The sequence below is a fragment of the Rhinolophus sinicus genome, chromosome 14 (genome assembly GCF_057876585.1).
Source record: "Rhinolophus sinicus isolate RSI-liver-muscle chromosome 14, RSI-T2T, whole genome shotgun sequence".
Classification (NCBI taxonomy): domain Eukaryota; kingdom Metazoa; phylum Chordata; class Mammalia; order Chiroptera; family Rhinolophidae; genus Rhinolophus; species Rhinolophus sinicus.
Genome location: NC_142514.1, coordinates 144,132,129 through 144,158,668, shown reverse-complemented (window position 1 = coordinate 144,158,668; position 26,540 = coordinate 144,132,129). Strand labels below are relative to the sequence as shown.

General features: G+C 41.3%; 2 protein-coding genes across 3 annotated transcripts in view; both read left to right on the top strand.

The window, feature by feature from the left end:
• Positions 1-18,447, top strand: part of LOC148755847 (interferon-induced very large GTPase 1-like) — a 57,434-nt gene extending 38,987 nt beyond the window's left edge. Inside the window, exon 3 of the mRNA XM_088791614.1 lies at positions 6,210-18,447. Within this exon, the coding sequence (XP_088647740.1) occupies positions 6,212-13,504 (7,293 nt within the window). The 5' untranslated portion in view covers positions 6,210-6,211 and the 3' untranslated portion in view covers positions 13,505-18,447. The remainder of the gene's footprint in view (positions 1-6,209) is intronic.
• A 3,291-nt stretch (positions 18,448-21,738) lies between these two features.
• On the top strand, positions 21,739-23,579 carry LOC141572229 (large ribosomal subunit protein bL17m-like). 2 transcript variants are annotated; one of them, XM_088791620.1, is made up of 3 exons: positions 21,739-22,220; positions 22,697-22,764; positions 23,126-23,579. In XM_088791620.1, exons 1-3 carry the CDS (start codon positions 21,927-21,929, stop codon positions 23,136-23,138), a joined length of 375 nt encoding a protein of 124 aa, XP_088647746.1. In that variant the 5' UTR covers positions 21,739-21,926; the 3' UTR covers positions 23,139-23,579. The 2 variants fall into 2 exon arrangements, with proteins under 2 accessions (XP_088647746.1, XP_088647745.1); XM_088791619.1 differs by lacking the exon at positions 22,697-22,764 and having other exon boundaries at positions 21,744-22,220.
• Positions 23,580-26,540: the final 2,961 nt, after the last annotated feature.

Here is a 26,540-nt window from a genome sequence, read left to right as displayed (position 1 = left end):
TGTGTCTTCTTCAATTTCTTTCATCAAAGTTTTATTGGTTTTATTGTATAGATCTTTCACTTCCCTGGTTAAACTTATTCCTAAGTATTGTTTTTCATGCTGTTGTGAATGGAATAGTTTTATTTTTCTCAAATGTTTCATTGTTAATGTACGGAAATACAACCAATTTCTATATGATGATTTTACATCTTGCAAATTTACTGAATTTTGATTGCTTCCAGCAGTTTTTTGTTTTGTTTTGTCTTTCTTGGGGGGAGGAGAGTTACTCCTTAGGGTTTTTTTATATAGAAGTGCATATTGTCTGGCAACAATGACAATTTTACTCTTCCTGTCCCATTTGGATGTCTCTTATTTCTTTGTCTTGCCTAATTTCTCTAGCTTAAATTTAAGAGTGGTTGGAATGGGCACCATTGTCTTATTCCTGATTTTAGAGAAAAAGCTGTCAATTTTTCACCATTGAGTATGTTAGCTGTACTTTTTAACTATATGGCCTTTATTATGTTGAGATGTGTTTCTCCTCTACCCAATTTTTCAGGGTTTTTATCATGAAAAAACGTTGTAGATTGCCAAGTGCTTTTTTTGGCCTCTATTATGATGATCATGTGATTTTCATCTTTCATTCTATTAAGGTGATTTATTATAAATTTTTTAAAATTTATTTTTCATTTACACTTGACATACAGTATTATAAGAGTTTCAGGTGTACAACGTATTGACTAGAGATTTATATACCTTACAAAATGTTCAAAGAGCATATTATGTTTTCTTCCATGAGTTTTATGATTTCAGGTCTGGTATTCCTGTCTTTAATCAATCTTGAGTTTATTTCTGTATATTGTGTAATAAAGTGGTCTAGTTTCACTTTTTTACATGTATCTGTCCAGTTTTCACAGCACCATTTACCGAATATACTGTCTTTATCCCCACTGCATATTCTTGTCTCCTTTAACCTAGATTAGTTGACCATATAGGCATGGGTTTACTTCTGGGTTCTCTGTTCTGTCTCATTGATGTATGTGTCTGTTTGTATGCCAATACCATGCTGTTTTGCTTATTATAGCCTTAAAATATAGAATAATTTCAGGTAGTGTGATACCTACAACTCTGTTCTTCTTTCTCAATATTGATTTGGTGATTCAGGGTTGTTTGTGGTTCCATATAAATTTTAGGATTATTGATCTAGTTCTGTGAAAAATGTCATTGGTATTTTGATATGGATTACATTGAATCCACAGATGCTTAGGGTAGTATGGACATTTTAACGATGTTGTTTCTTTCTATCCATGGGCATGGTATAGCCTTCTATTTATTTGTATCTTTTTCAATTTCTTTTCAATGTGACATAGTTTTCTGAATACAGCTCTTTTATGTCCTTGGTTAAATTTATTTCTTGGTATTTTATTCTTTTTGATGCAATTATAAATGGGATTTTTTCTTAATTTATCTTTCTGATAGTTCATTATTAGTGTATAAAAATGCAAATGATTTCTGAATATTAATTTTGTATCATGCTAGTTTACTGAATCATTTATTAGTTCTAACAGTTTTGGGGTGGAATCATGAGGGTTCTGTATATATAGTATCATGTCATCTCCAAACAATGACAGTTTTAGCTCTCTTTTCCAATTCAGATGCATTTTTTTACTTGGCTGTTTTCAGTGACTAGGACTTCCAATGCTATGTTGAATAAAATTGATGAAAGTGGATATCCTTGTCCTATTCCTGATCTTAAAAAGAACACTTTTACCTTGTTCCCTTTAAGTATATTAGCTGTGGGTTTGTTGTATATGGCCTTCATTATGTTGAGGTATGTTCCCTCTATCCTCACTTTGCTCAGAGTTTTTATTATGAATGAACGTTGGATTTTGTCAAATGCTTTTTCTGTATCTATTGATATGATCATATGATTTTTATACTTCATTTCATTTATTTTGTTTACATGATGTAGCATGTTAATTGGCAGATTTTGAACCAACTTGCATCCCAGGAATAAACCTTACATGACGATGTATGTGATCTTTTCAATATATTGTTGAAATCAGTTTACTAACATTCTGTTGAAGATCATCAGAGGTATTGGCCTATAATTTTCTTTCTTTTTGTTTTTTGTTTGTTTTGTTTGTGTGTGTGTGTGCACGTGTGTGTGTGTGTGTGTGTGTGTGTGTGTGTGCGTCTTTACCTAGTTTGGGTATCCAGGGAATGCTGGCCTTGCAAAATGAGTTCAGAACTCTTCCTTCCACTTTAATTTTTTTGGAATAGTTTGAAAAGAACAGGTATTAGTCTTTCTTTGAATGTTTGGTAAAATTCACCTGTGAAGCCATCCAGTGCAGGACTTTTGCTTGTTAGGAGTTTTTTGATTTATGATTCAATTTCCTTAGTACTAATCAGTTTATTCACATTTTCTGTTTCTTCCTGATTCAGTCTTGGAAGATTATATGTTTCAAGGAATTTATCCATTTCTTCCAGGTTGTCCCATTCGTTGGCATAGAATTGTTCATAGTATTTTGCTTTGTGGTTATCATGAGGCTAACATAAAACACCTCATAGATAAAACAGTTCATTTTAAGCTAATAACAACTTAACTTTGATTGTCTATAAAAGTCCCACCCTTTTATTACCCTTTATATTATTAATGTCATAATATACCCTTCATATATTGTGTGTTTATTAACTATTATAATAGCTATTGTTATTTTTCATATTCTTTTCCTTTCACCATTATACTAGAGCTAACTGGTTAACATACCATCCTATTACAAAATTAGCCGTCTAAATATTTAGCTTTACCAGTGTGTTGTATAATTTGATAAATGTTTTCATGTTGCATTGGCACAGTGCATCTTTTCATTTCAGCATAAAGAACGATTTTCAGCATTTCTTGCAAGGCAGGTCAAGTGGTGATGAACTCCGTCAGCTTTTGTTTGTCTGGGCAAGTATTTATTTCTCCTTCATATCTGAAGGATAACTTAGCCAGAGTATTCTTGGCTAGCAATTTCTTTTCCTTTCAACACTTTGAATAAGTCATCCCACTCTCTGCAGGACTGTGGGTTTCTGCTGAGAAATCCACTGATAGCAAAGGAACTACAAAGGGAGTTCCTTTGTAGGTTACAATCTTTTTTTTTCCCCCCTGTCTGGTGATACTCTCTGTCTTAGATTTTTCACAGTTTCATTATATGGTGTCTTGGAGACAGTCTTTTTGCATTAAGATATAGGGTTATCTATCAGCTTTGTGAACGTAGATGTCCAGTTCTCTCCCCAGGATTGGGAAGTCCACAGCTATTATTTATTTAAATAAACTTTCTGCACCCCCTCCCCCTCTTCTTCTTGTAGAATCATGTTTATTCCAATTTTTGTTCTTTTTATGGAATCCCATAGATTATGGAGGCTTTCTTTCCTTTTTTCCATTCTTTATTCTTCTCTACGTTGTTTCAAGCTTCCTGCCATCTAACTCACTCTAGCTTCCACTTACTCTACTTTAATAAAGATGCTATCTGTTACAGTTTCCATTTCATTCATTAAATTTTTCAATTCCAGAATGATTTCTATTTCTTTGGTGTATATCTCATTTTGTTCACATATTTTTCTCTGATTTTGTTAAATTGTCTTTCTGAGCTTCCCTATTGCTTGTTGAGTTTCTTCAAAACAGCTTTTTTGAATTCATTGTCAGTCAGTTCACAAAATTCCATTCCTTTAAGCTGGCTTATTGGAGAATTCTTATTATCTTTTGATGATGACATCTTTCCTTGATTTTTCATGACCTTGTAGTATTGCATCGTTGCCTTTGCATTTGAAGTAGCAAACACCTCCTTAAATCTTTACTAGTTGCCTTCAGATGGGCAATTCTGTTTATTGGTGCTAATTATATCTAGTTTTAGCTGCCTTTGTGTGGCCACCTACTCCACTCTTCTTGCTCTCTCTTCTGGCAGAGTTCTTAAGCTTTTATGTCTTCTCTAGATCTTACAACTCACCAGTGTGGCTACTGGAAACTTCTCTTTTGTTTTCCAGAAGGCGGTGCGATAGCTCTTGTGTGTAGTCTCTCCCCTGAACACAGATCCTAGTGTTTTTCTGATAGCAATACATTTACTATACTAGCTCTCATTGCTGAGCCCAGAAGCGTATACAAGGAGCAAGCCACAAGGTAGGTAGAGTTATGGGTTCAGCCCTTGGGTATTGGGGGTGCCTGCACACCCAGTGGGGAGATTTTCAGGTGAGGTTCTCTCAGAGGCACATGGGAGGCCTTCCTGCTAAAGTGCTGAACAGGATCAAGAGGAATCTTGTTCCTTTAACGCCCTTTGATATTCTTATCTGTCTCTGTCCCATCTCTTACCTCCCACAGTCATGGAGGTCATGCCCCAATATTCTGGGTGCTGCTAGAAAGCAATATGTATTTTGACCCCTGTCTGACACAACTGGGATACCTAGGCACTGACACACCACTTTCCATTTCCCTCACTGAAAGATCGCCACCACCAGATACTTCAGCCTATGTACTGTCACCAAACTCATGTTGGACACTCTCCTTGGGAAGACTGGATTTCTACAAATTCTCTCTCATCTGTGGGTATACGCCCAGGTCAGCACTCTAAAGGTGTTTTTCCAACCATTGGCAGATGGTGGGCACAACTTTGCTGGCGCTACTGCTTCCACAGCCCATAGTGAGGTCTTGTGCCTATTACAAGATACAGGGGGGCGAGACTCCTTTCACATCCTTTGGTATATGCTGCTACATCCCACAATTCCCACAGGGGCACTTTTGTTTCTGGATATGTGTCTGATTAGTTGTTTTAAAATGGGGACAAAAAGGAAGAAGATCTGCCACCATGATGCTAACATCTAGAAGTGCGTATTAAAGGACAGGGAAGTAAATAAATATCACAAAAGGCCCTAAGAAGGAGTGACAGAGACAGTAAGAAACGTATTCACACAGGTTCAAGAGAAACTAACTAAGGAATGATAAATGGTGGTACCATTCTGTTTTTAAAATAAACATCAAGCTATCAAACTCATGTATATTTTCAAACAGCAATTCCCAGCGTAATACTCTCCAAGCAATTGATTCTGTGTAATAGGAAGTGTCAAAAGCTAGGCTTTTAAGTTGCAATTCCTATGTAGGGAAGATGTTAAGAAAATTCACCTTCATTGGCTGATGTTAGTTTTGTTGTTGTTGTTGCTGTTGTTCCCTCACATGAGAGACTGCATGTGAGGTGATGGTTAGCTTAAGGTTAAGAGAGTTCTCCCTCGCCTCATCCCCGGTAGGGGAGATAAGAGGTGAAGCAGCTTCTTTTTGTCTGTTTCCCCCGCATCGGCAGATAAGGTGAAGAAGTAACTAAGTTATATCAGAATGACATGACAGCTACGTTGCAAGGCTTTGGAAGGCCTTGGGCCGATGGTCCCAGGCAAGAATAATGTTTGTCCAAATGAACAGGCCCTTCAGCCAAATAAACAATATTTTTATCACAGTAACTGCCAAACCCTCCCAGAACTGACCATTCCCTGAGGGGGAGGCAGAAACAAGGAGCTTGGCTCTAAGTCACATTAAAAAGAGATATAAGACAGGTCTCAGTTTGCAGTGTGTTCATCATCCACCCTTGGTGAGTCTTCATCATTCTAGCATGCTTGGGAGTTAGCAAGCAGCAGTGGGAGACACCGCGGTTTTTTCCAGCCGCAGATCTGGCAAGGTTTTGATTCCTGACTTTTCCAGTGTTGGTTCCCCATTTGGTTTGGTGAGCTTCTTTGGGGTATCATTGTTAATATATATATGGGTGTGTATATGGATGTGTGTGTATGTATGTATATATATATATATATATATATATATATATATATATTCCTTACCTGCCTTTACTTTCTGTCATTAGCACAATCTATTAATTGCCTTTGTCTTTTGCTATTGCATATTGCTAAATAAATTAATTAGATATTGCTAAATAAATTAATTAGTACCTCTCTAGTGCGTGCTCTTCTTTCTTTTTCCCACACGACGTTACACCCTGGAAACTGAAATGGCAGTCCATGTTCAGAACACCCACAAAGAAGTCACACACACACATTTTTAAGCAGTGTTAAAATGTATTTGTTGAAACAATGAAAGGAGGGGATGAAAAAGCCTTAAAGACTTGCATCTTTACTACACTAACCCTGTTGGCAAATGTGGCTGACACTTCTTTAGGGCACGACACAGGCTAACTGAGTATCTTTTGTTTTCACAGCCATGGACACAGCAAAGTCCACCGCTGATGAGCCCCTTCTTAGAGGCAAAAAAGGGCAAGATCTCCAACAGATGCTGAGAGACGTAGGACTGGCGGTTGAGTACTGGTTGCCCAAGCTGCAGGAACAGCTGGGTGTGACCTGTGCCCAGGCCTTACAACACCTAGAAGACAAAGACCTCCAGCAGCTGAAATCCCAGGCACAATATCCCTGGGAGAAAAGGGCCCTGGAGAAGCTGCTTAACCTGTCACACTCAAATAGTCTTTCAGAGTTCCAGGAGTATCAGGTGAAAATGATAAAGAAAAAGCAAAAGAGGGCAGAGCAGGTGCTGCAGGAGCTAAAAGACTTACTGTCAGAAGGAAGACAACAACAAGAAGAAGCAGTGAGGAAAAAAGAGACAGAACTGAGGCAGGCAATGGAGATCCCCAAAGAGTACTGGCCACCCCTTGAAAAGTGCCTAAGAGAAGTCATGGAAAACATGCAGAGACAACTCAACCTCATGGAGGGGACACTGTCTCACAGGCAAAACCTCCCAGATAGAGATCTGGTGAGATGGGCATCTAGAGGACTGGCCCTGCAGGGAATTTACAAAACCAGACACCAAAGGGACCTTATAGAGAAGAGAGAGGAACTACTCAGTGTCCCCAAGGAGTTCTTACTCTTTGGCCCAGAGCAGGACACAAGAATGGAAACAAAGGAATTTACATCTTCTCAAGCAGAATCTATGTTCACCCAGACATTACAGAAGATGGGCATCAGCGTAACTGCTCGAGCCAAGGGCGGCGGTTGGGGATTTAGCTTGGAAGCTGGTATGGATTACAGCAAACATTCAGAATCCAAGGAAACCCACCAATCGCGTTCTGATCACTCTTATTTCTGCTCTACCAAGTTCATCTATTTCCCACTCGCCTCCTTCCACTTTCGCATTGATCAGCTCCAGTTCTCCAAGGCTGCTCTAGAGGAATTGAAATGCATTCAAGACATCCTGGGTCTGCCTGCAGGCCCAGACAGACTCCCCTTGCTAAGGCCCAGGGCTAAAGCTTTCTTCCGCAGGTTTGGCTCTCATGCTAACCAGGGCCCCCTGCACCTGGGAGGAATCTACTGCTGGAAAGCCATTTCAGAGGGTTTCCGAAGTGAGCAGATGGCAGAAGTGAAACAGCAGGCAGCAGAGTCCCTGAATAGTTACATAAGGGGCAGCTACAGTGGCTTTGGAGTGAAAGTCCCTGCAGGTGTGGATGTGTCAGACTCTCATTCAAATGCATCCTCCCAAAACACAACCTGCCAAAATCTACAAACCAAAGTCCAACTATCTGTGGCCCACACAGGGGGCCCACCAGAAGCAAATAGCTTTCTGCAGTGGAAAGCTGGCCTAGTTGCCAGTAATCAAACCTGGTGTGTCATTGACCGGGGACTTCAGCTGGTGCCCATTTGGGACATCATCCTCTCCAGTCACAGAAGGGATTTTAAGGATCCTCTTCAGGTAGCTAACTTCCTGAAAGACAGCTACACTGCTCTGACTGGCCTCACTGCCCACATCCAGGATGGAGAAGAATTATTGAGTGTTGGGAAGGAGGCTAGGGTTTTCCTAGAGGAAGTGAAATCCTGGGAGGTATCTGATCCAGAAGAGCAGCTTAAAAGGCTGATAAATTTCATGCAAATGTTGAGTCAAAAAATTAAAAGTTATGACATTTGGGTTAACATATGCCTCACAGATGCGGCTCTGCAGAATTTTCTGATAAACACTGTTAACTTCTGCAAAGACTCTTCCATTTATAAAACCAAATTTATTAAATATCAGTTGCGCAGCCTTTTGGATCCTCACATCTACAGGGTGACAAACTTTCCTCAGGCTCATTCCATCATGCAGTGGGTCTTCCAGTCAGACTCAGAGGGAAAGCATATCAACATCTCTGAGTTTTCTGAATTAATTAAAATCTTAAAGGAAACACAGAATGACCTCAGGGAAGTGAAGGCCAGATCTGAGTCTGCAGAAACAGTGGAGGAAGCTCAAAGAAAGGCCACTTATGAGGTGAGCTTGTCTCTTAGCTGCTTCTTGAATTACCTCCAGGAAACAGAGCAGCCAGACACACAGCTCTTGCTACTTAACATTGCAGCTGGTGCAGGATATCATGTGGGAAACCACTCTTTTCAGTATCTCCTGGGGTGTGATGAGATAGACTTCCTACTGAATGAAATGCAAACTGCCCAAGATAAATACCAGGAGCTCAAAAATATTTGCACCTACAGAGCTCAGGCATTCCTGATACTCATAGGTCTTACAGCTACTGCAGGAGTCACAGCTGTGTCTCCAGAGGAGAAAACACAACGCTTGGCATTAATAAGACAACACATGGGCCAATCTTTGCCTAAAGAAGTTGTACACGTCCTCACCAAATTTGAAGAAGATCATAATTGGAAAGACCTAGAGGGAGACTTGAGATTGCTCATTGACGGGAATTATGAAGCCACCACCTCTTCACTGCAAATGGAGGAGGTGAGAAAAAATTTGCAAAGCATCTTCCATGAAAAGAAAGTGCCCCATGAACCACATGATAATGAAAACAGCAAATGGGAAGTCATAGAAGATGGAGCCTTCCAAGAGTTACTCCAGCGTTTAGGCCTAGAATGTTACTATCCGAAAAGGATGAGCAGAGCTAACTTCCATCTGATCTACAAGGCTTCTGTGTACAACAGCCAGCCCAGTTCTGAACAGGAGCTTCCCTTCTATTTCCTGGAGAAGCTACTGATGCTGGATTATGGGCTGAGACACCTGGTCTTCAGAGATGACAGAAACACACAGAATGAAGTCTATCCAAGTGCCTTGAATCAAGAAAATGAGGCTTTTGATCCATATGAAGACTTGTTTGAAGACACACAGGCTCCTGCTAATCCTTCAGCCACTAATCGTAGGTCCCATATTCATCCTATGGATATTCAGATGGCGATTCTTCACTGTGCAGACAATATTGCCAGACAATATATTTTGGCAAAACTTGCCATTTGTCAGTTTGCCCTCCCCTTTCTCATACCAAATCCCTGCAGTTCTGATATTGAATTCTCTCTCTGGTCTCTCCGTCAAATTAGAAGGAGCTGGCATGAAGCCTGGAAATCAACAAAAGAAGAGAAGAACAATTACAAGAATAAGCAGATGTGTTGTGTCTCTACCCCCATTGTGTCTTTTATTAGAGTTGGAAATGGCTTCTCTGCTTCCAAATCTCAGATCATGAACTGTCTCCTCAGTAAACGTAAACATGATATCTTTTTTCACCGACACTGCAGAGGGAGCAGCAAAGACTGTCTCCTGATGGGGGGTGTGGTGGAAGTCTGCTGGTTCTGTCCTGGGGGGGAAGATGAGGACAGATTTGACAACTGCTTGACCTTCACCAATCTTCATGGAGACGCAAAAGAACATAAGAAGCAACTCACCTTCCTGCAGGAGGTCTCTTCTCTCATTGTTGTCCTCATGTCAACTTCAGATGACAATAAAGAGAACCGGAAAATTGTCCATGATCTGAGTCAGTCACCAAGACCTCTGATCTGTTTGCTTGATAACAAAGAAAAAAACATGGCCAATAATTCTAACCAGAAAGTGGTCATTGGGATCAGGAACAGAAATGAGGCGGAATTAACAGAGGAACTCGCGACTACAATCAGACGTTTGCTAGAGCTCTCACACACTGCTCTGAGCATGGAGGACTGTTCCCAGATTGCTCACAAGCAAGGCTTCTTTATTGATGAAGACCAGAGAGATTGCAGGGAAGCCAAAGAAAAGGCAGAGATCCTAATGGCCCTTCTGAAAGAAAAGAAGATATCTCAGGTGAAGGAAAACTTTCTACCCCTTCAAGGACAACTGTGGCACCTTTGGTGTAAAAAGGACAAAGAACTCTATCACCTCAGAGAAAAGGGGAATCGGAGCATTGAACAACACAAATGTGAGATTGAGACAGAAAAACAAAGTATACGGCGCCATCAGTTGACCAAAGCCTTTCCTCTCAATGATTTAATGCGCTCTGTCCTTGAAATTCTCCAAACACATTCAGAAACTCACAGCACACTCTACTTTTTACTATGGCTGAGTATGTTTTTGAACAACCTGACTGCAGGACACTTGGAAGAACTGAATGAAAAGCAAAAGTCTTTGTGGTCATGTATACAAACAGAAAAGCAAAAGGCACCAAATAGCAACAACCTGAAACGTTGGCAAAATAGGATAGAAGCTATCTCCGTAGAGATTAATGACTGTACCTTGGGAATTGAGCAACTTCTGAGAGAGGTTGGCCAGATCTATGAAGCTCTGGAAGAAGCTTGTTCCACAAAAGATACCATTTTTCTCTCCCTTCCCCAGATTGCTGCAGATCTAATGATATCTGGTGTTTCCACTGAGCTGATGGATGGGGATGCTTCCTATGTACCTCTAAAGTGGGTGACAGCTGTTTTTGACAAGCTCTCTGAGAAACTTGGAAACAAACGACTTTTTATTCTCTCTATCCTTGGACTGCAGAGCTCAGGGAAGTCCACCCTGCTGAATGCACTCTTTGGGCTGCAGTTCACTGTCAGTGCTGGGAGGTGTACCCAGGGGGCCTACATGCAGCTCCTGAAGGTGGAGGAGACATTCTCAGAGGAACTTGGCTTTGATTTTGTGCTTATTGTGGATACAGAAGGGCTTCGGGCCCCAGAACTGAGCAACAAATCCAAGAATCGTGACAATGAGTTGGCAACCTTTGTCATTGGACTTGGAAACTTGACTCTGATCAATATTTTTGGAGAAAATCCATCAGAAATGCAAGATATTCTCCAAATCGTTGTCCAAGCCTTTATGAGGATGAAACAAGTAAAAATTTCCCCAAGTTGCCTCTTTGTCCATCAGAATGTGGGGGAAGTTACAGCTAAAGACCAAACTATGAAAGGACGAAGGCGCTTAGAGCAGAGACTGGATGAAATGGCAGCAATAGCGGCTGAGCAAGAACAATGCTCAGATATAACCCGCTTTAGTGATGTCATTAAGTTTGATGTCAATACTCATGTCTACTACTTTGCTCACCTCTGGGATGGCAATCCCCCAATGGCCCCTCCTAATCTTCGCTACAGCCACAACGTCCAGGAACTGAAAACTAGAATTCTTATGACTGCAAAACAGGAATCCAGGGGAAGCATCATGAAGATATCAGACTTAAAATCACGAGTTCAAGATCTATGGAGAGCCCTGGTGAATGAGAACTTTATTTTCAGTTTCAGGAACACCCGAGAGGTCATGGCTATGAGCAAATTGGAAACCATGTACAACAGCTGGACCTGGGAGCTGAGGAGCCATGTGCTAGGCTTACAGAACCAGCTGATCAACCAGGTTCAGAATGGAAAACTCCAGACACTCAGTACAAGCACAATTGAGGTTCCAGTTGCAGAAAAATATGCAGCCATCAAGCAAGAACTTGAAAAATATTTTAATGAAGATCCAGAGAGTGAAATACTGATTCAGTGGAAAGCAAATTTTGAAAATAAGCTAATGATCCTTAAAGAGGCACTTACTTTAGACAGCCAAAGAAAGATCGAAGGATTTATAAATTATAAAAAGAGTCAGGAAAGACTGGATAATGAAAAGTCTCATTATGAAAAAGAATTATTAGAAAAAAGCCGAATATTGGCTTCAACGGTAAAGGACAAGGAACTGAGTGATGAAAAGTTACATGAGAAATTCAATCAACTTTGGGAAAAATGGGTCTATGCTGTGTCCTCAACTCAGCCTCCAGTCACAGAACCTGACATTGATGTGGATGCTGAAGGCATCCTTTTGGAATATTTTAAAAAGGAGAGAGACTTGGTGAACACACTGAAGAAAAATTTTGGAAAAATATTTGAAATCAATTATGATGAACATGTCAAAACGAATAAGAAATTTTACATATATTCAATGTCATTAAGTGTCCATGATAAGGAGTCCATAGAGAGGACCACTGAGCTCATTACTTCAGGATGTACTGAATACATTAAAAACATTCAGAGGCAACAACATGATTACAGTCCAAGCTATTTCCATGAAATCCTGAAAATAATAGAAGAGGTGATGAAATCAGCCCCCACTGAGGAAAGATACACATTTACCAGTAAATATAAAATTGACTTATCTTTGTGTTTGTTCCGAAGAGCAGCAGAGAATTTTAAGGAGATGCACAGGGCATTCAAAAGAGCAAATGATCCTGTAAACTATCTGGAAAGCAAGAAAGATGATTTTTTCATGAGTTTTAAGATCTCTTGTCAAGGAGCAACCTCAATCAAAACATTTGTTGATTTTTTGTGGCAGAAACTCACTCCTGCTGTCTCCACTGCCATATTGGGAAAAATGGCTCCTCTAATTGCTGGAGACATGCGAGCTAACTGCTCCGCATTCAATGGAAACAGGGCTAACCTGGAGAAACACATTCTTATCTCTCTGGCAGAAAAAGAAGATTTCGATGATTACCTGGAGTACCTTCATAAGCCAGAATCATTTTTTAGGAAATACATTCAAAACCGTTTCAAAAGATATTATTTAGACAAAAGAAGTGAAACAATGAAGACTTTTTTAAAAATAAGTTTAGATGACATCAAGAATGTCATCCTGTTAGCTATTCATGAATCCACAGCAATAGCTAAAGATAAAAGCAGCACTGTGTCTGGGTGGTTGGATTTGTTCTGTGATCACCTGGGAAGTGACTTGATCTTTCCACGAAATGAATTGAAAGGCATTGAACACCAGGAGATAAAAGATATTGAGTTTCTCAAAGAAACCATGACTGAAGCTTTGGATCCCGCAATGAAGACAGTAGAACAGAAGTATTTGAGAATGTCTGTATTAGAGATGATTCCTGAAATCCAGAAAATGCTCTGTGAACAACTCTGTGGCTGCTGGAAACAGTGTCCCTTCTGCGGAGCAATTTGTACAAACACAATCCCCACTCACGACGGAGACCACAGTGTTCCCTTCCACCGTCCTCATGCTGTCAATGGAATTTCATGGTATGAAACAGACGATTTTGTCATTGATACCTGTACTAGTTTGGTAGCAAGTGACAGTTCATTAGTTTTGAGTGATGACCACAAGATCCCATATAAGAACTATCGACAGGGAGGAGAAAAGTACGCCAAATGGAACATCACCCCAGACTCATCCACCCAGCCATACTGGAAATGGTTTGTCTGTCACTTCAGGCAGAACCTAGAAGAAAAATATAAGATGAAATTTACAGGTAGAGGTAAAATCCCTGGTCCTTGGCACAATATCAAAAAGCAGGATGTTCTTGATGACTTGAAAAAACAATGACCAAAAAAGAGTACCAGGAAGTGAACAAAAGAGTTGTAGTACCTAAACACTCTTAAGATACCTCCTCCTCACAGTGAAAACCTTTATTATTTCTATTTTTCGTATGAAACATCTAAAAATTTCATGAGTTGAAGATTTTCTGTTGAAAGGACTTCATTTTTCTTTGTCTCAATTCATTCTGGTTTAAAAACAAGTTACTAAAATATATGAACATATGAGAAAAATCAAATAAAATCCATTTAAAACATAATACCTACTTTATATGTTAAGCTATTATTCAGAATGTTCTTTTATTTTAAATATATATTATATAAAGTCTCAGAGAAAGTCATCCTCATTGAGGGAAATCAAAATCATTTCAGCCTGCTACAAATTTGTATAGATTAAATACATGATATGTCAAACCAATATATAGTTCTTGGCTGGAAGCTACAAATTGCCTTTTTTAAAATGTGTTTTTTTTCACCCTCTGAAATTGTGAGAAAAATTTACTAACCCTTGAATGAAAAAATATTCATGGAAAGTTCACGATTCCCAAGCATTGCGATATTTAGACACATTCTATTCTGGGAAAGAACATAAGAGATTTGACCAGGATAGAGCCTGCATCAATTCAGGAAAGATTATCAAGCAAATATGAAAAATAGAAATTAAATAACTGTTTTTTTCTCATTTAACCATCACCTTCTTCCCTGGCATCTTCTCAGTTCCCTGTGTATTCTTTTAAAAATAATATGGTTCACAGGAGTTTAACTATTCAAAGCCTGGTGCCTTGCACAAATCAAAGAAGGACTAGCTTTAGTACAAGGTTTATGACTGATTGAAAGGGCCATTTTAATCAAGGCTACAGACAATGTTTGATTTGGTTATACCATTAATGATTTTAAAAACTATTCCTTCAAGAATAAAATAGCAAAGATTATGTTGTTTTTAGGTTCTGATATTTCAGTAAGAAATTCTTTTTTTTGTATTACAATGGAAGGAAATGCTTATGTCTAAAACAGTCACCCTTGTGACTTTTCATACTATTCGAGTATGAATCAAAATAAAAACAAAAAGACACACTGAAGACACCAAGAACCTGAGAGGGGAAAGCAATCACCATTCTGCAATCTTACACCTTCTGAAACAATGACTTATGCTAGGTTCTCAAAGCTGACGATCTAAAGGAATCCCGATACAAAGAAGAAAATGTCTTCATGTTGGACACAAGAGCATCCACTGGCTTCTATTTACAGGCACACTCTCTACCCCTCCATGGCCAGTGAAAACAGACAATCCACGGAACAGCAGTCCAAACTTGGATCTTCAGAGCTGGGAGATAGCAGTGCTGATTCTGCTATCTTTGTACCTCAAAGGGCTTCAAGCATACTCCCAGTTTGAGGTCAAATGACCCATGTCTCCAGAAGAAATCCTGGGACAGAAAAATTATAAAGGATACAGGTGTTCTTCAGTAGTATAGCTTCCCTTTTGTTCTCTGGAAAATAGTCTCAGTAAGAGTTGAAAGGACCTAGTAGGTGCAATATGATCATGTTGAAATGGTGACAGAAACAGAACTGCTGCAGAGCACGGTGCCTGTCTCTCACATCACTGCACCTTGAAAATTGCAATATTCAGTTAACACTTGCTGAATGCTTTTTGTACTTGTTTAATGAATCCATAATATCTTTCTTATTATTATTAGTTTCAGGTGTTCTAACAAATATCTTATATCATATATTAACTTTGATTTTCAAGCAAAATTGTTATGTATAAATGAAAAATATCTTTGACAAATTCTTCAGGTATTTAAGCAGTGTGATTATTTGATAAGATTCAAAGGCTGTGCTCAAGAAATGAAAAAAAAACTGGCAAGAAGTAAATTGGGATGGAGAGAAGATGACTATACAGGAATAGGGTTTTCTGTGATAGTAGTGGAGAAACTAAAGCTGCCATCAGGTGGGGTCAGGATTAAGGGGATTACAGTGCCATTGGATTAGGGTCACTGAGGGAGGAGCCCTCAGGGCCAATGGAGTTGGGGAAATGGAGACAGTAAGGATGAGAATCACATGATCAGAAAGAGTGGGAGACACCGGGCCCAGGTGTAGGTACAGGATTAGAAGTGGCCACAGTTGTGAGGTCAGTAGAGATAGGACACACATGGAATGAGTCTCTCAGAGTCATTGAAAGTGGGGAACATAGAAATACAGGAATTGGGGGTCACCACATCAGTAGATATAGGGGATTTCCAGAGTAAGTTAAGCAACACATCCCAAGTGCAGTGGCAAGGAAGGAGTCACAAGGCCTGTAGGAATGAAGTTAGGAAGGTGGTGTTTTCTAAAACATGATCAAATCACATCAATAAGATGTGAGTTTCTTAAATGAAGATGAAAATTTGTACTGAGTTTTGAAGTAGGTCTCTCCCTCTCTCTCAGAGAGAGGACATAAATCTGAGAAAGCCTAGGGAATGGGGCGTGTTTTGGATAAAATGTTTGAGTCTCCCCCAAATTCAAATGTTGAAACCCTAACTCACAATGTGATTTAGAGAAGGGGGCCTTGGGAGATAATTAGGGTATGATGAGTTCATGAGGGCAGGGCCCTCATTATTGGATCAGTGACCTTATAAGAAGAGACACAAGAGACTCTCTCCACATGCATGAGCCAAGGGAAGGAATGAGCACACTGCAAGAAGGCAGCCGTCTGCAAGCCAGGAAGACAGCCCTCACCAGGAACCTAATCAGCCAGCATTTTGATCTTAGATGCTCCAGAACTGTCAGAAATAAATCTCTGCTGTCTATGACACTCAGTCTGTGGTTTTATGCTATGGCAGCCTGAGCTGACTATAGCAGGGTGTGTCTAAAAATTGACCCCCTTAAGTTTTGGCATGCTTTTCTTTGGGACTATAGGGAAGACACATGAATCATACAACTTTTTCCCCATTCCTCACTCTATAATTCCCTTTAATCACTCTAACCCTTCACCAAGGTCTGAAACAGCCATTCAGCCCTTCATGATAGTGCTGTGGTGCATGAGTGCACAAGGCAGTGAAGGAAAGTGTGTGCACCATCACTGACACTGTCAATGATAATTACTAATGCTGCTATCTTTATAGTAGTGATGCCTGTGAGACCTTGGATATGTTATTTAACTTCTCTGAGCTCAAGTGCCCTGTCTGTAAGATACTAGTACATTTCTCATGCTATTGTTGGGAAGAATAAATAAATTGTTATGGAAAAAGCATTTAGTACAGTGCCATACACTGAATAAGTATTCTCTAAGTTATTACAATGTTATATTACCTCCACCCAAGTTCCTTATTCCTTTGCTTTTGAGTAACATTTTATTACAACCACATTCATAACTTGAGATAGTCTCATCTGGCCCTCACTGGCAGGAATATTCAACAAGTCCTTGGGAAATCACAGTTGAGGTCATGGTAAGTTCTAAATAAGTGTGATTTTAACTTGTACCTCAAATGCCCATCAAAATATTGATGTCCTTTGGTACTTTATCATTAGTTATACCTATTTCAAACAGTAATCAACCAGTCAAAGGTGTAGAGAAGTCACGGTCACAATTCTTTAGCAGTATGGAGGATAGTGTGTGTTAAGTCCTGTAGTAAAGATGTTAAAGAAAATTTGCCTTCATTGATTGATGTGAGCTTTTGTCTATTAGCTTTTCTCTGTTACTGCATGTGAGGTGATGGTTAGCTTAGGGTTAAAAGAATTCTGTGCTGTGATGAGGAGTTGAGTAAATTCCCCCATTGGTGTCATTCTCCTGAGTAGGGGAGATACAAGATGATGTTGCTTTCTGTCTGTGTCGCCTGCATCAGCAGATGAAGTGAAGAAATAGCTAAGTTATATCAGGATGATGTGACAGGCACGTTGCCAGGCTTTGGAAGATCTTGGGCCGATGGCCACAAGCAGGAACAGTAGATGTTGCTTGTCCGGATGAACTAGCCCTTCAGCCGGATAAGCAATATTTTTATCATTGACTGCTGAACCCTCCTGGAACTTGCCATTCCCGGAGGGGGAGGCAGAAATAAGAAGCTTGGCTCTAAGGTACATCTGAGAAAATAAGATAGACCTCAGTTGGCAGTGTAAACTTTCATCATTTGATCATTTGTCATTGGTGATTCTTCCCCATTCTAACATTTTGAAGACTTCCAGCAACATGCAGCTTACAACACCAGGAGATGTCCTGACATCCAGCCGTGGACATGGTGAGGTCTGGCTGGTTCCCGGCCTCTCCAGTGTTGTTCCCCACAGATAGCCTTCTTGAGAACTTGTTAGCATTTTAGAAGCTTGTATGCAGCTTGCAGCTTGTAACATCAGAAGATGCCCTAACTTCCAGCAACAACAAACACAACAGCAACGGCAACAGCAGCAACATTCCTGAGAACTTGTTAGCATCTTGAGAACTTATATATAGCTTGCAGCTTACAACATCAAAAGACGCCTTAACTTCTAGCAACAAAAACAACTTCTAGCAATAACAACGACAACAACAATGACAACAGCAGCAGAATTCTGGGAACTAGCAAGCAACAGTGAGATGCCTGAGTTTCTCTCAGCTGCAGACCTGGCAAGGTTTTGATTTATGACTTTTCCAGTGCTGTCCTCCCCTGGTTTGGTGAGCTTTTGACATCTACTGTAATAGTTACTATCCTATAAAACTTATTACTGCTTTTGGATACTCCTTACTGATGTTGTTTGTATATTTAGCCAAATGATTTTTGAACAATAGTAAACATATGTTGGGATCTCTTAAACTTATATGTATGTATATTCCTTTGACATTACATTGGTATCAATGTATATAGTTTAGTCCTAACCACCTTTATTTTCTGTCATTAGCACATTTTTAAGTGCCTTTGTCTTTTACTATTGCGTATCGCTAAATAAACTGAATAGATATTGCTAAACAAATTGATTAGACATTGCTAAATAAATTCATTAGTCCCACTCTAGCATGTGTCCTCCTCCCTCCTTTCCCTGTTCGTCATTACAGTCCCTCAGAAATGAGCCTAAGACATAGATTCACGTCCAAGTGAATTATTAGAAAAGTTATCCCAATAGAAATTTAAAATGCCAAGCAAGAAGGGGAAAGTAATTTAAAGTAAGGGAATAAATTGGTAGGTACAAGTCAATTTTTCAGAGTTATGGAATGACAGCTTGCAGTTGAAGTGAAGAATACAACCTTGGAAGTTAGACTGGTTGGTTTTGCAGAAAGCTTCCACCATTTACTAGCTGTATGTCCTTGGGTGAGTTACTCAACCTGTCTCTGCTTCACTTTTTACCTCCACAAAATGAGGTGTGAGGACAACTTCCGATAATACATATGCCTGGCATAGAGTACGTGATCCAATAATGTTAGGTGGTTTGATACAATTTGCTTGAACAACAGGAAAGTGCTTTACTTACTATTCCAGGTTTATATAAAGTATACAACTCAGGAACAGTTAAATGGGAGAGATGTACAGGGCAAGGTATGTGGAAAGGGACGCACAGTTTCTGTGCCCTCTCTGGACATACTAAACTTCCTAGTACCTCAATATGTTCATCAACACAGAAACTCTCCAAACCTTCTTGTTTAGGGTTTTTAGTGGAAGCATGACTGACTAAATCATTGGACATTGGTAATTATGTCATCTCCGATATCACCCATGGGGATGGAGTAGGGGAAGTGCTGAAATTGTCACCCTCTAATCACTCTAATAACATGGTTAATTTCTCTGGTAACCACAGCTCATCCTCCAAAGTCACCTCATTAGCATAACTCAGGTATGGTTGAAATGAACTTATGAATAACACAAAATGCTCCTTTATCTCTATTACTGAGGATATTCCAAGGGTTTTCGGTACTCTGTGCCAGGAACCAGGATACAAGATGGTTTATTGTATTACATCACATAGGGGTTCTCTGTAGTGCTGTGGGAAGGTTCTACTCCCTTCTCCCAGCAGAAGCTATGAAATTTTACATTTAATATTTTTCTACAGGCTAGGATCTTTCTTCTTCAGCTGTCTCCCACACATTTCTTGGGATCACTTTCCTTCCTCTGCCAGACTAACTATTGTCACTACCAACACCTCCTCAGAGGCTTCACCTGGACTTTCATCAGGGCTACTCCAAGTCTTGGCTCACCCAGAATACTCAGATCCATCTGAGCACCTTCCCTGGGGGCTCTCAGCTGGACACTCAGAGTCACTGGGTTCCGAGGGTTGGGAGGTAGGAGCATTCTGCCTCGATGCAAGCATGAGGAGGTGAATTATCTGTGTAGAATTTAAAAATCGTAATAAAACGAAGTCAGTCTGATTCTTACCACCTTATAACAACGCTAACAGTGCTAGCGATATAATAACCCTCACACAAAAATCTTTGTCAAAGTTCTAAACAATTGCTAAAAAGTAACACTTTTTCACACTTATGCACTAAAAAATATTTTATGCTACATGGAAGTTAATTTGAAGAATTATCAGTTACTTAGTTGGATTCTTAATAAGAATTTATGATCTTTCAAGTTCACTTCAGGTGCATTTTGTGACTCCAACCCTTGCAGTAGAACACAGCCCTGCTTTTAAGGCAGTAAATTTAAAATAAACGATCTTAGTTGTATGAGACTTGATTTTTCTGGTTTATCTTTTTCTACTGATGTAAAGTTTCAGATGAGGTCAATCAGACACAAAAATATCTGCAAAGGGCCAAAATAAGCCTTGACCAACATACAATAAAACATTTAAAATTGTTCCTTGAACACCAGCCCACAGAAATTCTTAAGAAAGTCACTAACCATGCAACAAAATGTAAAAAAAAATGACATTAAAAAAATCCAATGTTGAATACTGCCAGATGACAACAGATGATCGTCTTATATGGCAAGGGAGAGAGGGGGTAAACGACAATGTTTGATGCTGTACATTTTCACCAAGTGGGCATTACTTCTTAAGCAATGGATCAAGTAACATCAGTGTCAATGTTCATTGTCTCCAACTTTTGCAGAAGATCTTCACAAGTTTCACCAACAGAAATTTATGATGAATTTTCAATTGTGGAGATTACTGAATGCTGCAAGAATCAATCCCAAGGAACCAAGGCATGGTAGTGTAATTTCCGGAATTTATTGTGAACTGTGATTTGTATAAATCTCTGCGAGTATATCCTTGTTTAAGACTTTTCTTAATTGTTATCTGTTGCTTCAAATGAGAGAAACTTTTCAAAACTAACAAGTCTTCCCTGATTACCTATCAGTGAAGACAGGGGGACCAATCTAAGTACTCTATCTACTGAACAGGAAGATGAGCGTATTACTTTCCTAGGGCTACTGTGACAAAGTGCCAGAAACAGGGCAGCTTAAAAGAAATTTATTGTCTCATAGTTCCAATGTGCCGGCTGGGTCATACATTCTTTGAAAGATCTAATGAAGAATCCGTTCCTGGCCTTTCTCTTAGCTTCCAACGGTTGCCAGAAATCCCTGATGATCCTTGGCTTGCAACTGCATGACCCCATCTCTGCCTTCTTGATCACATGGCGTTCTCCCTGTGTGTCTGTCTTCACATGGTTGTCTGCACTCTGAGTGTCTGTCTCTCCACTTGAGTTCTTTTATAAGGACACCAGTCATTTGGATTAGATGCCCACCTACTCCAGTACGACCTCATCTTAACTAAGTGTATCTGCAATGACCCTATTTCCAAATGTGGCCATATTCTGAGTTACTGGATGGAGGTGAGGTGGAGGAGGTGGCGTTGGGTTACCCCCCTTCTTTGGAGGGGGGTAAACGACAATTCAACCTACAAGAAGGAGGAATTTTGACAAATTCTTGGCAAATTTGCCGACACTAAGGCTCCGAAACTGAAACTACAATGTTATTGTATGTTACTTTAACACATAAATGTGTAAGTATGTTTTCTCCCTCTAAACAAAATACTGACGTAATTTTAAAATATTAATCCATCAGTTATATTTGAATGCTGTATTTTTTTTATTTAATTGGGATGATCATATGTACTTAACTCAGGAAAAGAAATTTTTCACTATCTGCGCTTTTCTGAACACTGCTGTTATTTGTTTCATTTCACCATTATTACCGACAATAATTTTGTCAAAATGACGCACCGTCAGACCCACCGGACCCCCACAGCTCAGGGCCAGGTGAAGCTGCCAGCCTATAGGAGCGCGACCCCTCCAGGCGCCTTTTTCCTCAGAGACTCACTTTCCCAGCAGGCTCCGCAGCGAAGCTTCCCATCGCCCTACAGGACACCAGACGACAGACGCACCTCAAGAGGATCCCGACGGCAGGTTCATCCCACACTAGGGGGCGCCCGGTTCCCTGGCCCGACCGGCAGCGCTCCGGGTGCCTGCAGCCCGCCCAGCTCGCCTCCTCTGAACAGGTCAACACCCTTTCTCCGCCCTCCCGCGGTTGCCAACGAGGCAGGCTCTGCTGCTCATGCGCAAACACGTCCACCACGCATTTAGGTACGGCGCATGCGTCCTCTCAAATCCGCCTCTCCGCGCCGTCTCCCCTGGAGTTTCCAGTTCCGGCCTCACGGGGAGACAAGCAGGTAACGTGCGGCTGTCATTGGCCGCCGCCGTCTCCCATGGTTGCGTATTCCGCTGCCGGGGCCTTGGTCCCGAGTCCCGCATCCACTTGTTGCGGACCTTGCTTACGGAACTAATGCGACACGAACGCATAGAGGCGTCATGGGCGCGCGTGGACGAGATGAGGGGTTACGCTGAGAAGGTGAGAGGAGGGGTCACGCAAAGTGGGTGAGGGGCGCAAAGTGGGTGAGGGGCGCAAAGTGGGTGAGGGGCGCAAAGTGGGTGAGGGGCGCAAAGTGGGTGAGGGGCGCAAAGTGGGTGAGGGGCGCAAAGTGGGTGAGGGGCGCAAAGTGGGTGAGGGGCGCAAAGTGGGTGAGGGGCACGACGCTCGTCGCAGCACGGGTCTGGCTGAGGGGGCGGAGCCCGGCAGGACTTGGGGAAGGAGTGGGACCGCCCCCGGACGCCCTGCCTTAAGTCTGAATCCCCCACTAGCCAGATGGGTGCCCACTCCTCCGGCCTGTCAAATGGGAGACTGTTTAAGGCTGCGGGGTTAGGAGTGGTTTGAATTAGAGCGAAGCTTTGCTAGTGCAATGAATGGGTTGCAGTCCAGCATTAGAGGAGTAAGATGGGCGCCTCGTTTCTTGCTCGGGTTGGATTAGTGATGTTATGTCCTCACAGCTCATCGACTGTGGGAAGCTGGGAGAACCAACGAATGAGACATGCTCATGGCTGACTTCTGGCTCACAGTGAGTGCATACTATCTGCCATCCAAATTTCATCCTTTCCTCCTTGAGTGGGAGGAAGTTGTTAAGAGAAAGGGAGACAGGGCAGAATTAAGCCAAGGCACTCACTTATAGACAAATGTTGTGAAATACATTAGAAACAAATGTCTTAACTTGGTTGGGTTTTATGTGAATCTGAATCTGCACATCTGCCTGTAACTGACCCCACCAAAGTAACTGTTACTTTGGGTCTACCACACTAGAGGGTGGGGGAGGGGTGTGTGAGTGTGCGTGTGTGTTTGGACGCAACTTTTGGGAGTGCTGGAAGCTAAGTGTCTCTGCATTGGTGCCTGACTCTGCTCTCTTCTGGATAATTCTCTTCTAGGAGAAAGACTTGATCCCAAAGCTGTTTCAAGTACTGGCCCCTCGGTACCAAGGTCAGAATGGGGGCTACACGAGAATGCTGCAGATCCCAAATCGGAATAAGCAGGATCGGGCCAAGATGGCAGTGATCGAGTATAAAGGGAACTGCCTCCCACCTCTGCCCCTGCCTCGCAGAGACAGCAGCCTTACACTCCTAAACCAGCTACTTCAGAGGCTGCGGCAGGACCAGGAAGCAAGCATCCGCAAGTCCCACACGGCTCCAACACCAGGGATTTAACTGGAGCCAAAGTGTGTGTGGCCCTCATCAGTGCCCACAATCATAGGCCTTTGGAGCTCTTTTAATCGCTAAGAAGAAGAGCTAGAGTTGTGAAACGGACCATCTTAATGGAGCCCAGAACCTTCTGGGGAGCGAGATAACCCTCCTTTTGCACAATAGATAAAATTCCTTCTATGAATATATGTAAACTGATCTGTTTTTTTCTCCCCTTGGGATTTCTAACAAAGAGAATTATCCAAGTGCTCAGTCTCCGTAGGATAGTAAATTCACAGTGTATGTTTCTGACTCTTAGATCTGGATTTTGTTTGCTTAGAAGTTTTGTTTTTCTTAATGCCAGTTTATATGGGCATGAATCCTGTAATTCCAAAATGGCCCCCAAAGTTGACTGCGTTTTGACATCTAGCATAGAGACTGAGCCCCTCGGATTTCTTAGAGAAATATTACTTCCTAACAGGAGTTGGAGAGTGAATAACCTAGAAGTGAACCTTCCATAATAACCTGGTACCCTAAGCACCTTCAAGGAACTCGACAACCATTCTGTTTCTAAGCTGGATGACATTTTACCCTCATGTGCTCCCCTCCAGCCCTGAATGAGGAGAGGACCTGAGAACTCAGATGTACTACCATCCTGGCCAAGGGAGTAGAAGCATGCAGCAGAGGATTTTAGACTCCAAAATCAGCTGCTTCCTGTTGGGGTGGGGAGAAGAATGAAGGACAGGGTTGAAGTAGGAGGAGGATTAGGAAGTTAAACCTGGGAATTTCCTGGAAATTGTTTATTGTTGTCAAATCTGGGCCTCTCCAGGAACTCAGAAAAGAGAAATCTGGCTTCAGAATGGCCAGAGGATATGAAAAGTAGGAAGCCAAACGGGGCCCAGCCAGGCTGCCCATCCCTCAAGGCTCAGAGGCTTGACTAGTGTGGTAGTCGTGGGAAGACTTGGTGCTGTCATCCCAGCGGAAATATTTGATAGCAGGGCCTGACTGTTCACATATCCCTAATAGGGTGGGAAGAAGAGCTTTTATCGTAGGCTAGACCTTCAGATTGTATTGGGCCCACCAAACCCATCCATTGTCTGAGGTAATAAGGGTGAAGGTGGAGAGGTCACTGGTCTAGCAGATAGAGACTAGCTTCAGTGACAGGTATTCTGGTACTATTTCACTGCAGCTGCTCTAGTCTGACAGTACTCCCAACAGGGTTTTCCATCTCTCCCCCTGCTCCAGTTTGTCACATTATTACCAGAAAGCTCTTTCTGACATTACATCGCGAGTAGACACTCAAAGCACTTATTGAATAAACCTACAACTCTGAATGCCTCTCTCCAAAAAAATTCACCCCCTACCTGTCTTTACATGAACATTCACCTCAGCTAAATAACTTGAAGCACTTTCCTTAAACTTAAAACCACATCTTTAAGTACTGGTAACAGGTGGGTCATGGCTGACTCATAAGTTTTCCTCCTGGCCCCAGGAATATACCCATCTTTGGAGCTTTCAGCAGTTCCCTGAATGCTTATTAAGCATCTGCTAGTACCCAGCATCAATTTAGGCACTAAGGGATATAATCTTTATCAAAGTGTTTGCCGTATGTTGAAGCCCTGGGAGAGATAGTAGGGATACAGAGATGAGAAGAAACTCTCCCTTCAAGGAACTCACAATCTAATGGCCCACTCCCAATGCGACAGTGGCTCAAGGGACACTTTAATATTTTGGCACCCCCTTTAATAATGTGGCCAAGTAGGAGTATATGAATCCTAGAACTAACTTAAGGCTCAGGGATAACATGGGAAATAACACTACCGGTTTTCCTAATCTGGCCTGTAAATGGTAACTTTTCCCCTTAGTTGTTGGAATATGTCCTCAAGTCCATCTAGGCACCTCGTTAACAAATTGCAAACCCCTAAGAGAAGGGCCTAGATGCACTGGAATTCCCTCGCTACTTTCAGAGCTTTTCTGTCTTCAGATTCAGTTCTTTACTGCAAGGTTGACAGTTATTCCCACTCCTTTTAAAAAATAACATGAACTCTAGCCTCAACAGATCAGTGACACAATATAAGCCCAATATTCAGAGGAGACAAAACTACAAAAGCCAGGGACTCAACTGCAGGCAAATTAACAAGTCATGTTGAGTTTATTACCATGTTTCTGAAATCTGCAGTCACCTCTCTCCCTAGTCTGAAATTCAAGACGTCTCTATCCTCTGCAACGGCCTCCTAATTTGCTGGCCTCCAGACTATAGCCAGAGGAATAGAAATCTGACATTTAAATTCTCTGTGTGGTGATCTCCAGTGGCACCATCTTTCCTGAAAGAAGAGTCCAGATTCCTTACCGTGACTCCCCTTAATGACTACACATCTTCTCACTACTCCAGCTCCTTCCCTTGCCTCTAATTTTATGCTCCAGAAGCCTGGACGTCCTTATTTTGACTTTCCCTTTGCACAGCCCCGTTACCACCTTTCGTTGATGCAGCCTCTTACCACCGGGAAAGCCCTACTTCCCCTTTTGCCTACCTGACTTGTACACAAACTTTTGACATCTCCTGGGTGGCTCCTCTGACCATCCACACACCAAAGTTCATTACTTTGTGAATGTGGGACTACTGCAACGTCTCCATAATCCACTGAATTTATCACATTGTATTACAGTTCCCTGCAGTGGATTGGTTCCCACACATACATCCCAGATTAAAGGAGTTAGTATTTCCATCCCCTTGCAATTGATGTTGATGGTTCAGTGATGGACAGGCCTAAACTAATTTAATTGAGGCAGTGAGAATCCAGGCTCTGCTGGACAAGAAGAGTAAGTTAGTGTGTTGTTCTGAGTGCCATGGGGAACTGGCTTTAGGCTGAAGATGACACCGAATAGCAGGTCAGAACCATTAAAAGGAACTACATAGTAATATTTAGTGGTTATTCCCATGTGAGCCTGGGTTTTCTGTTAATAGCTACAAAAAATAATTTGATATATTATTAATTTGTACTGTACCTTTAGTGTTTCTCAAAAAATGTTTACTGTGACCCACTGATCAAAAAACATTTTACCTCAGAACACAATATTCAGATACATCTATAATTGAAACTAAAGCATTACAAAACATTTACCTTTACAAATATGAGTGTTATGCGGGGCGGCCTGCGGGGTCTCT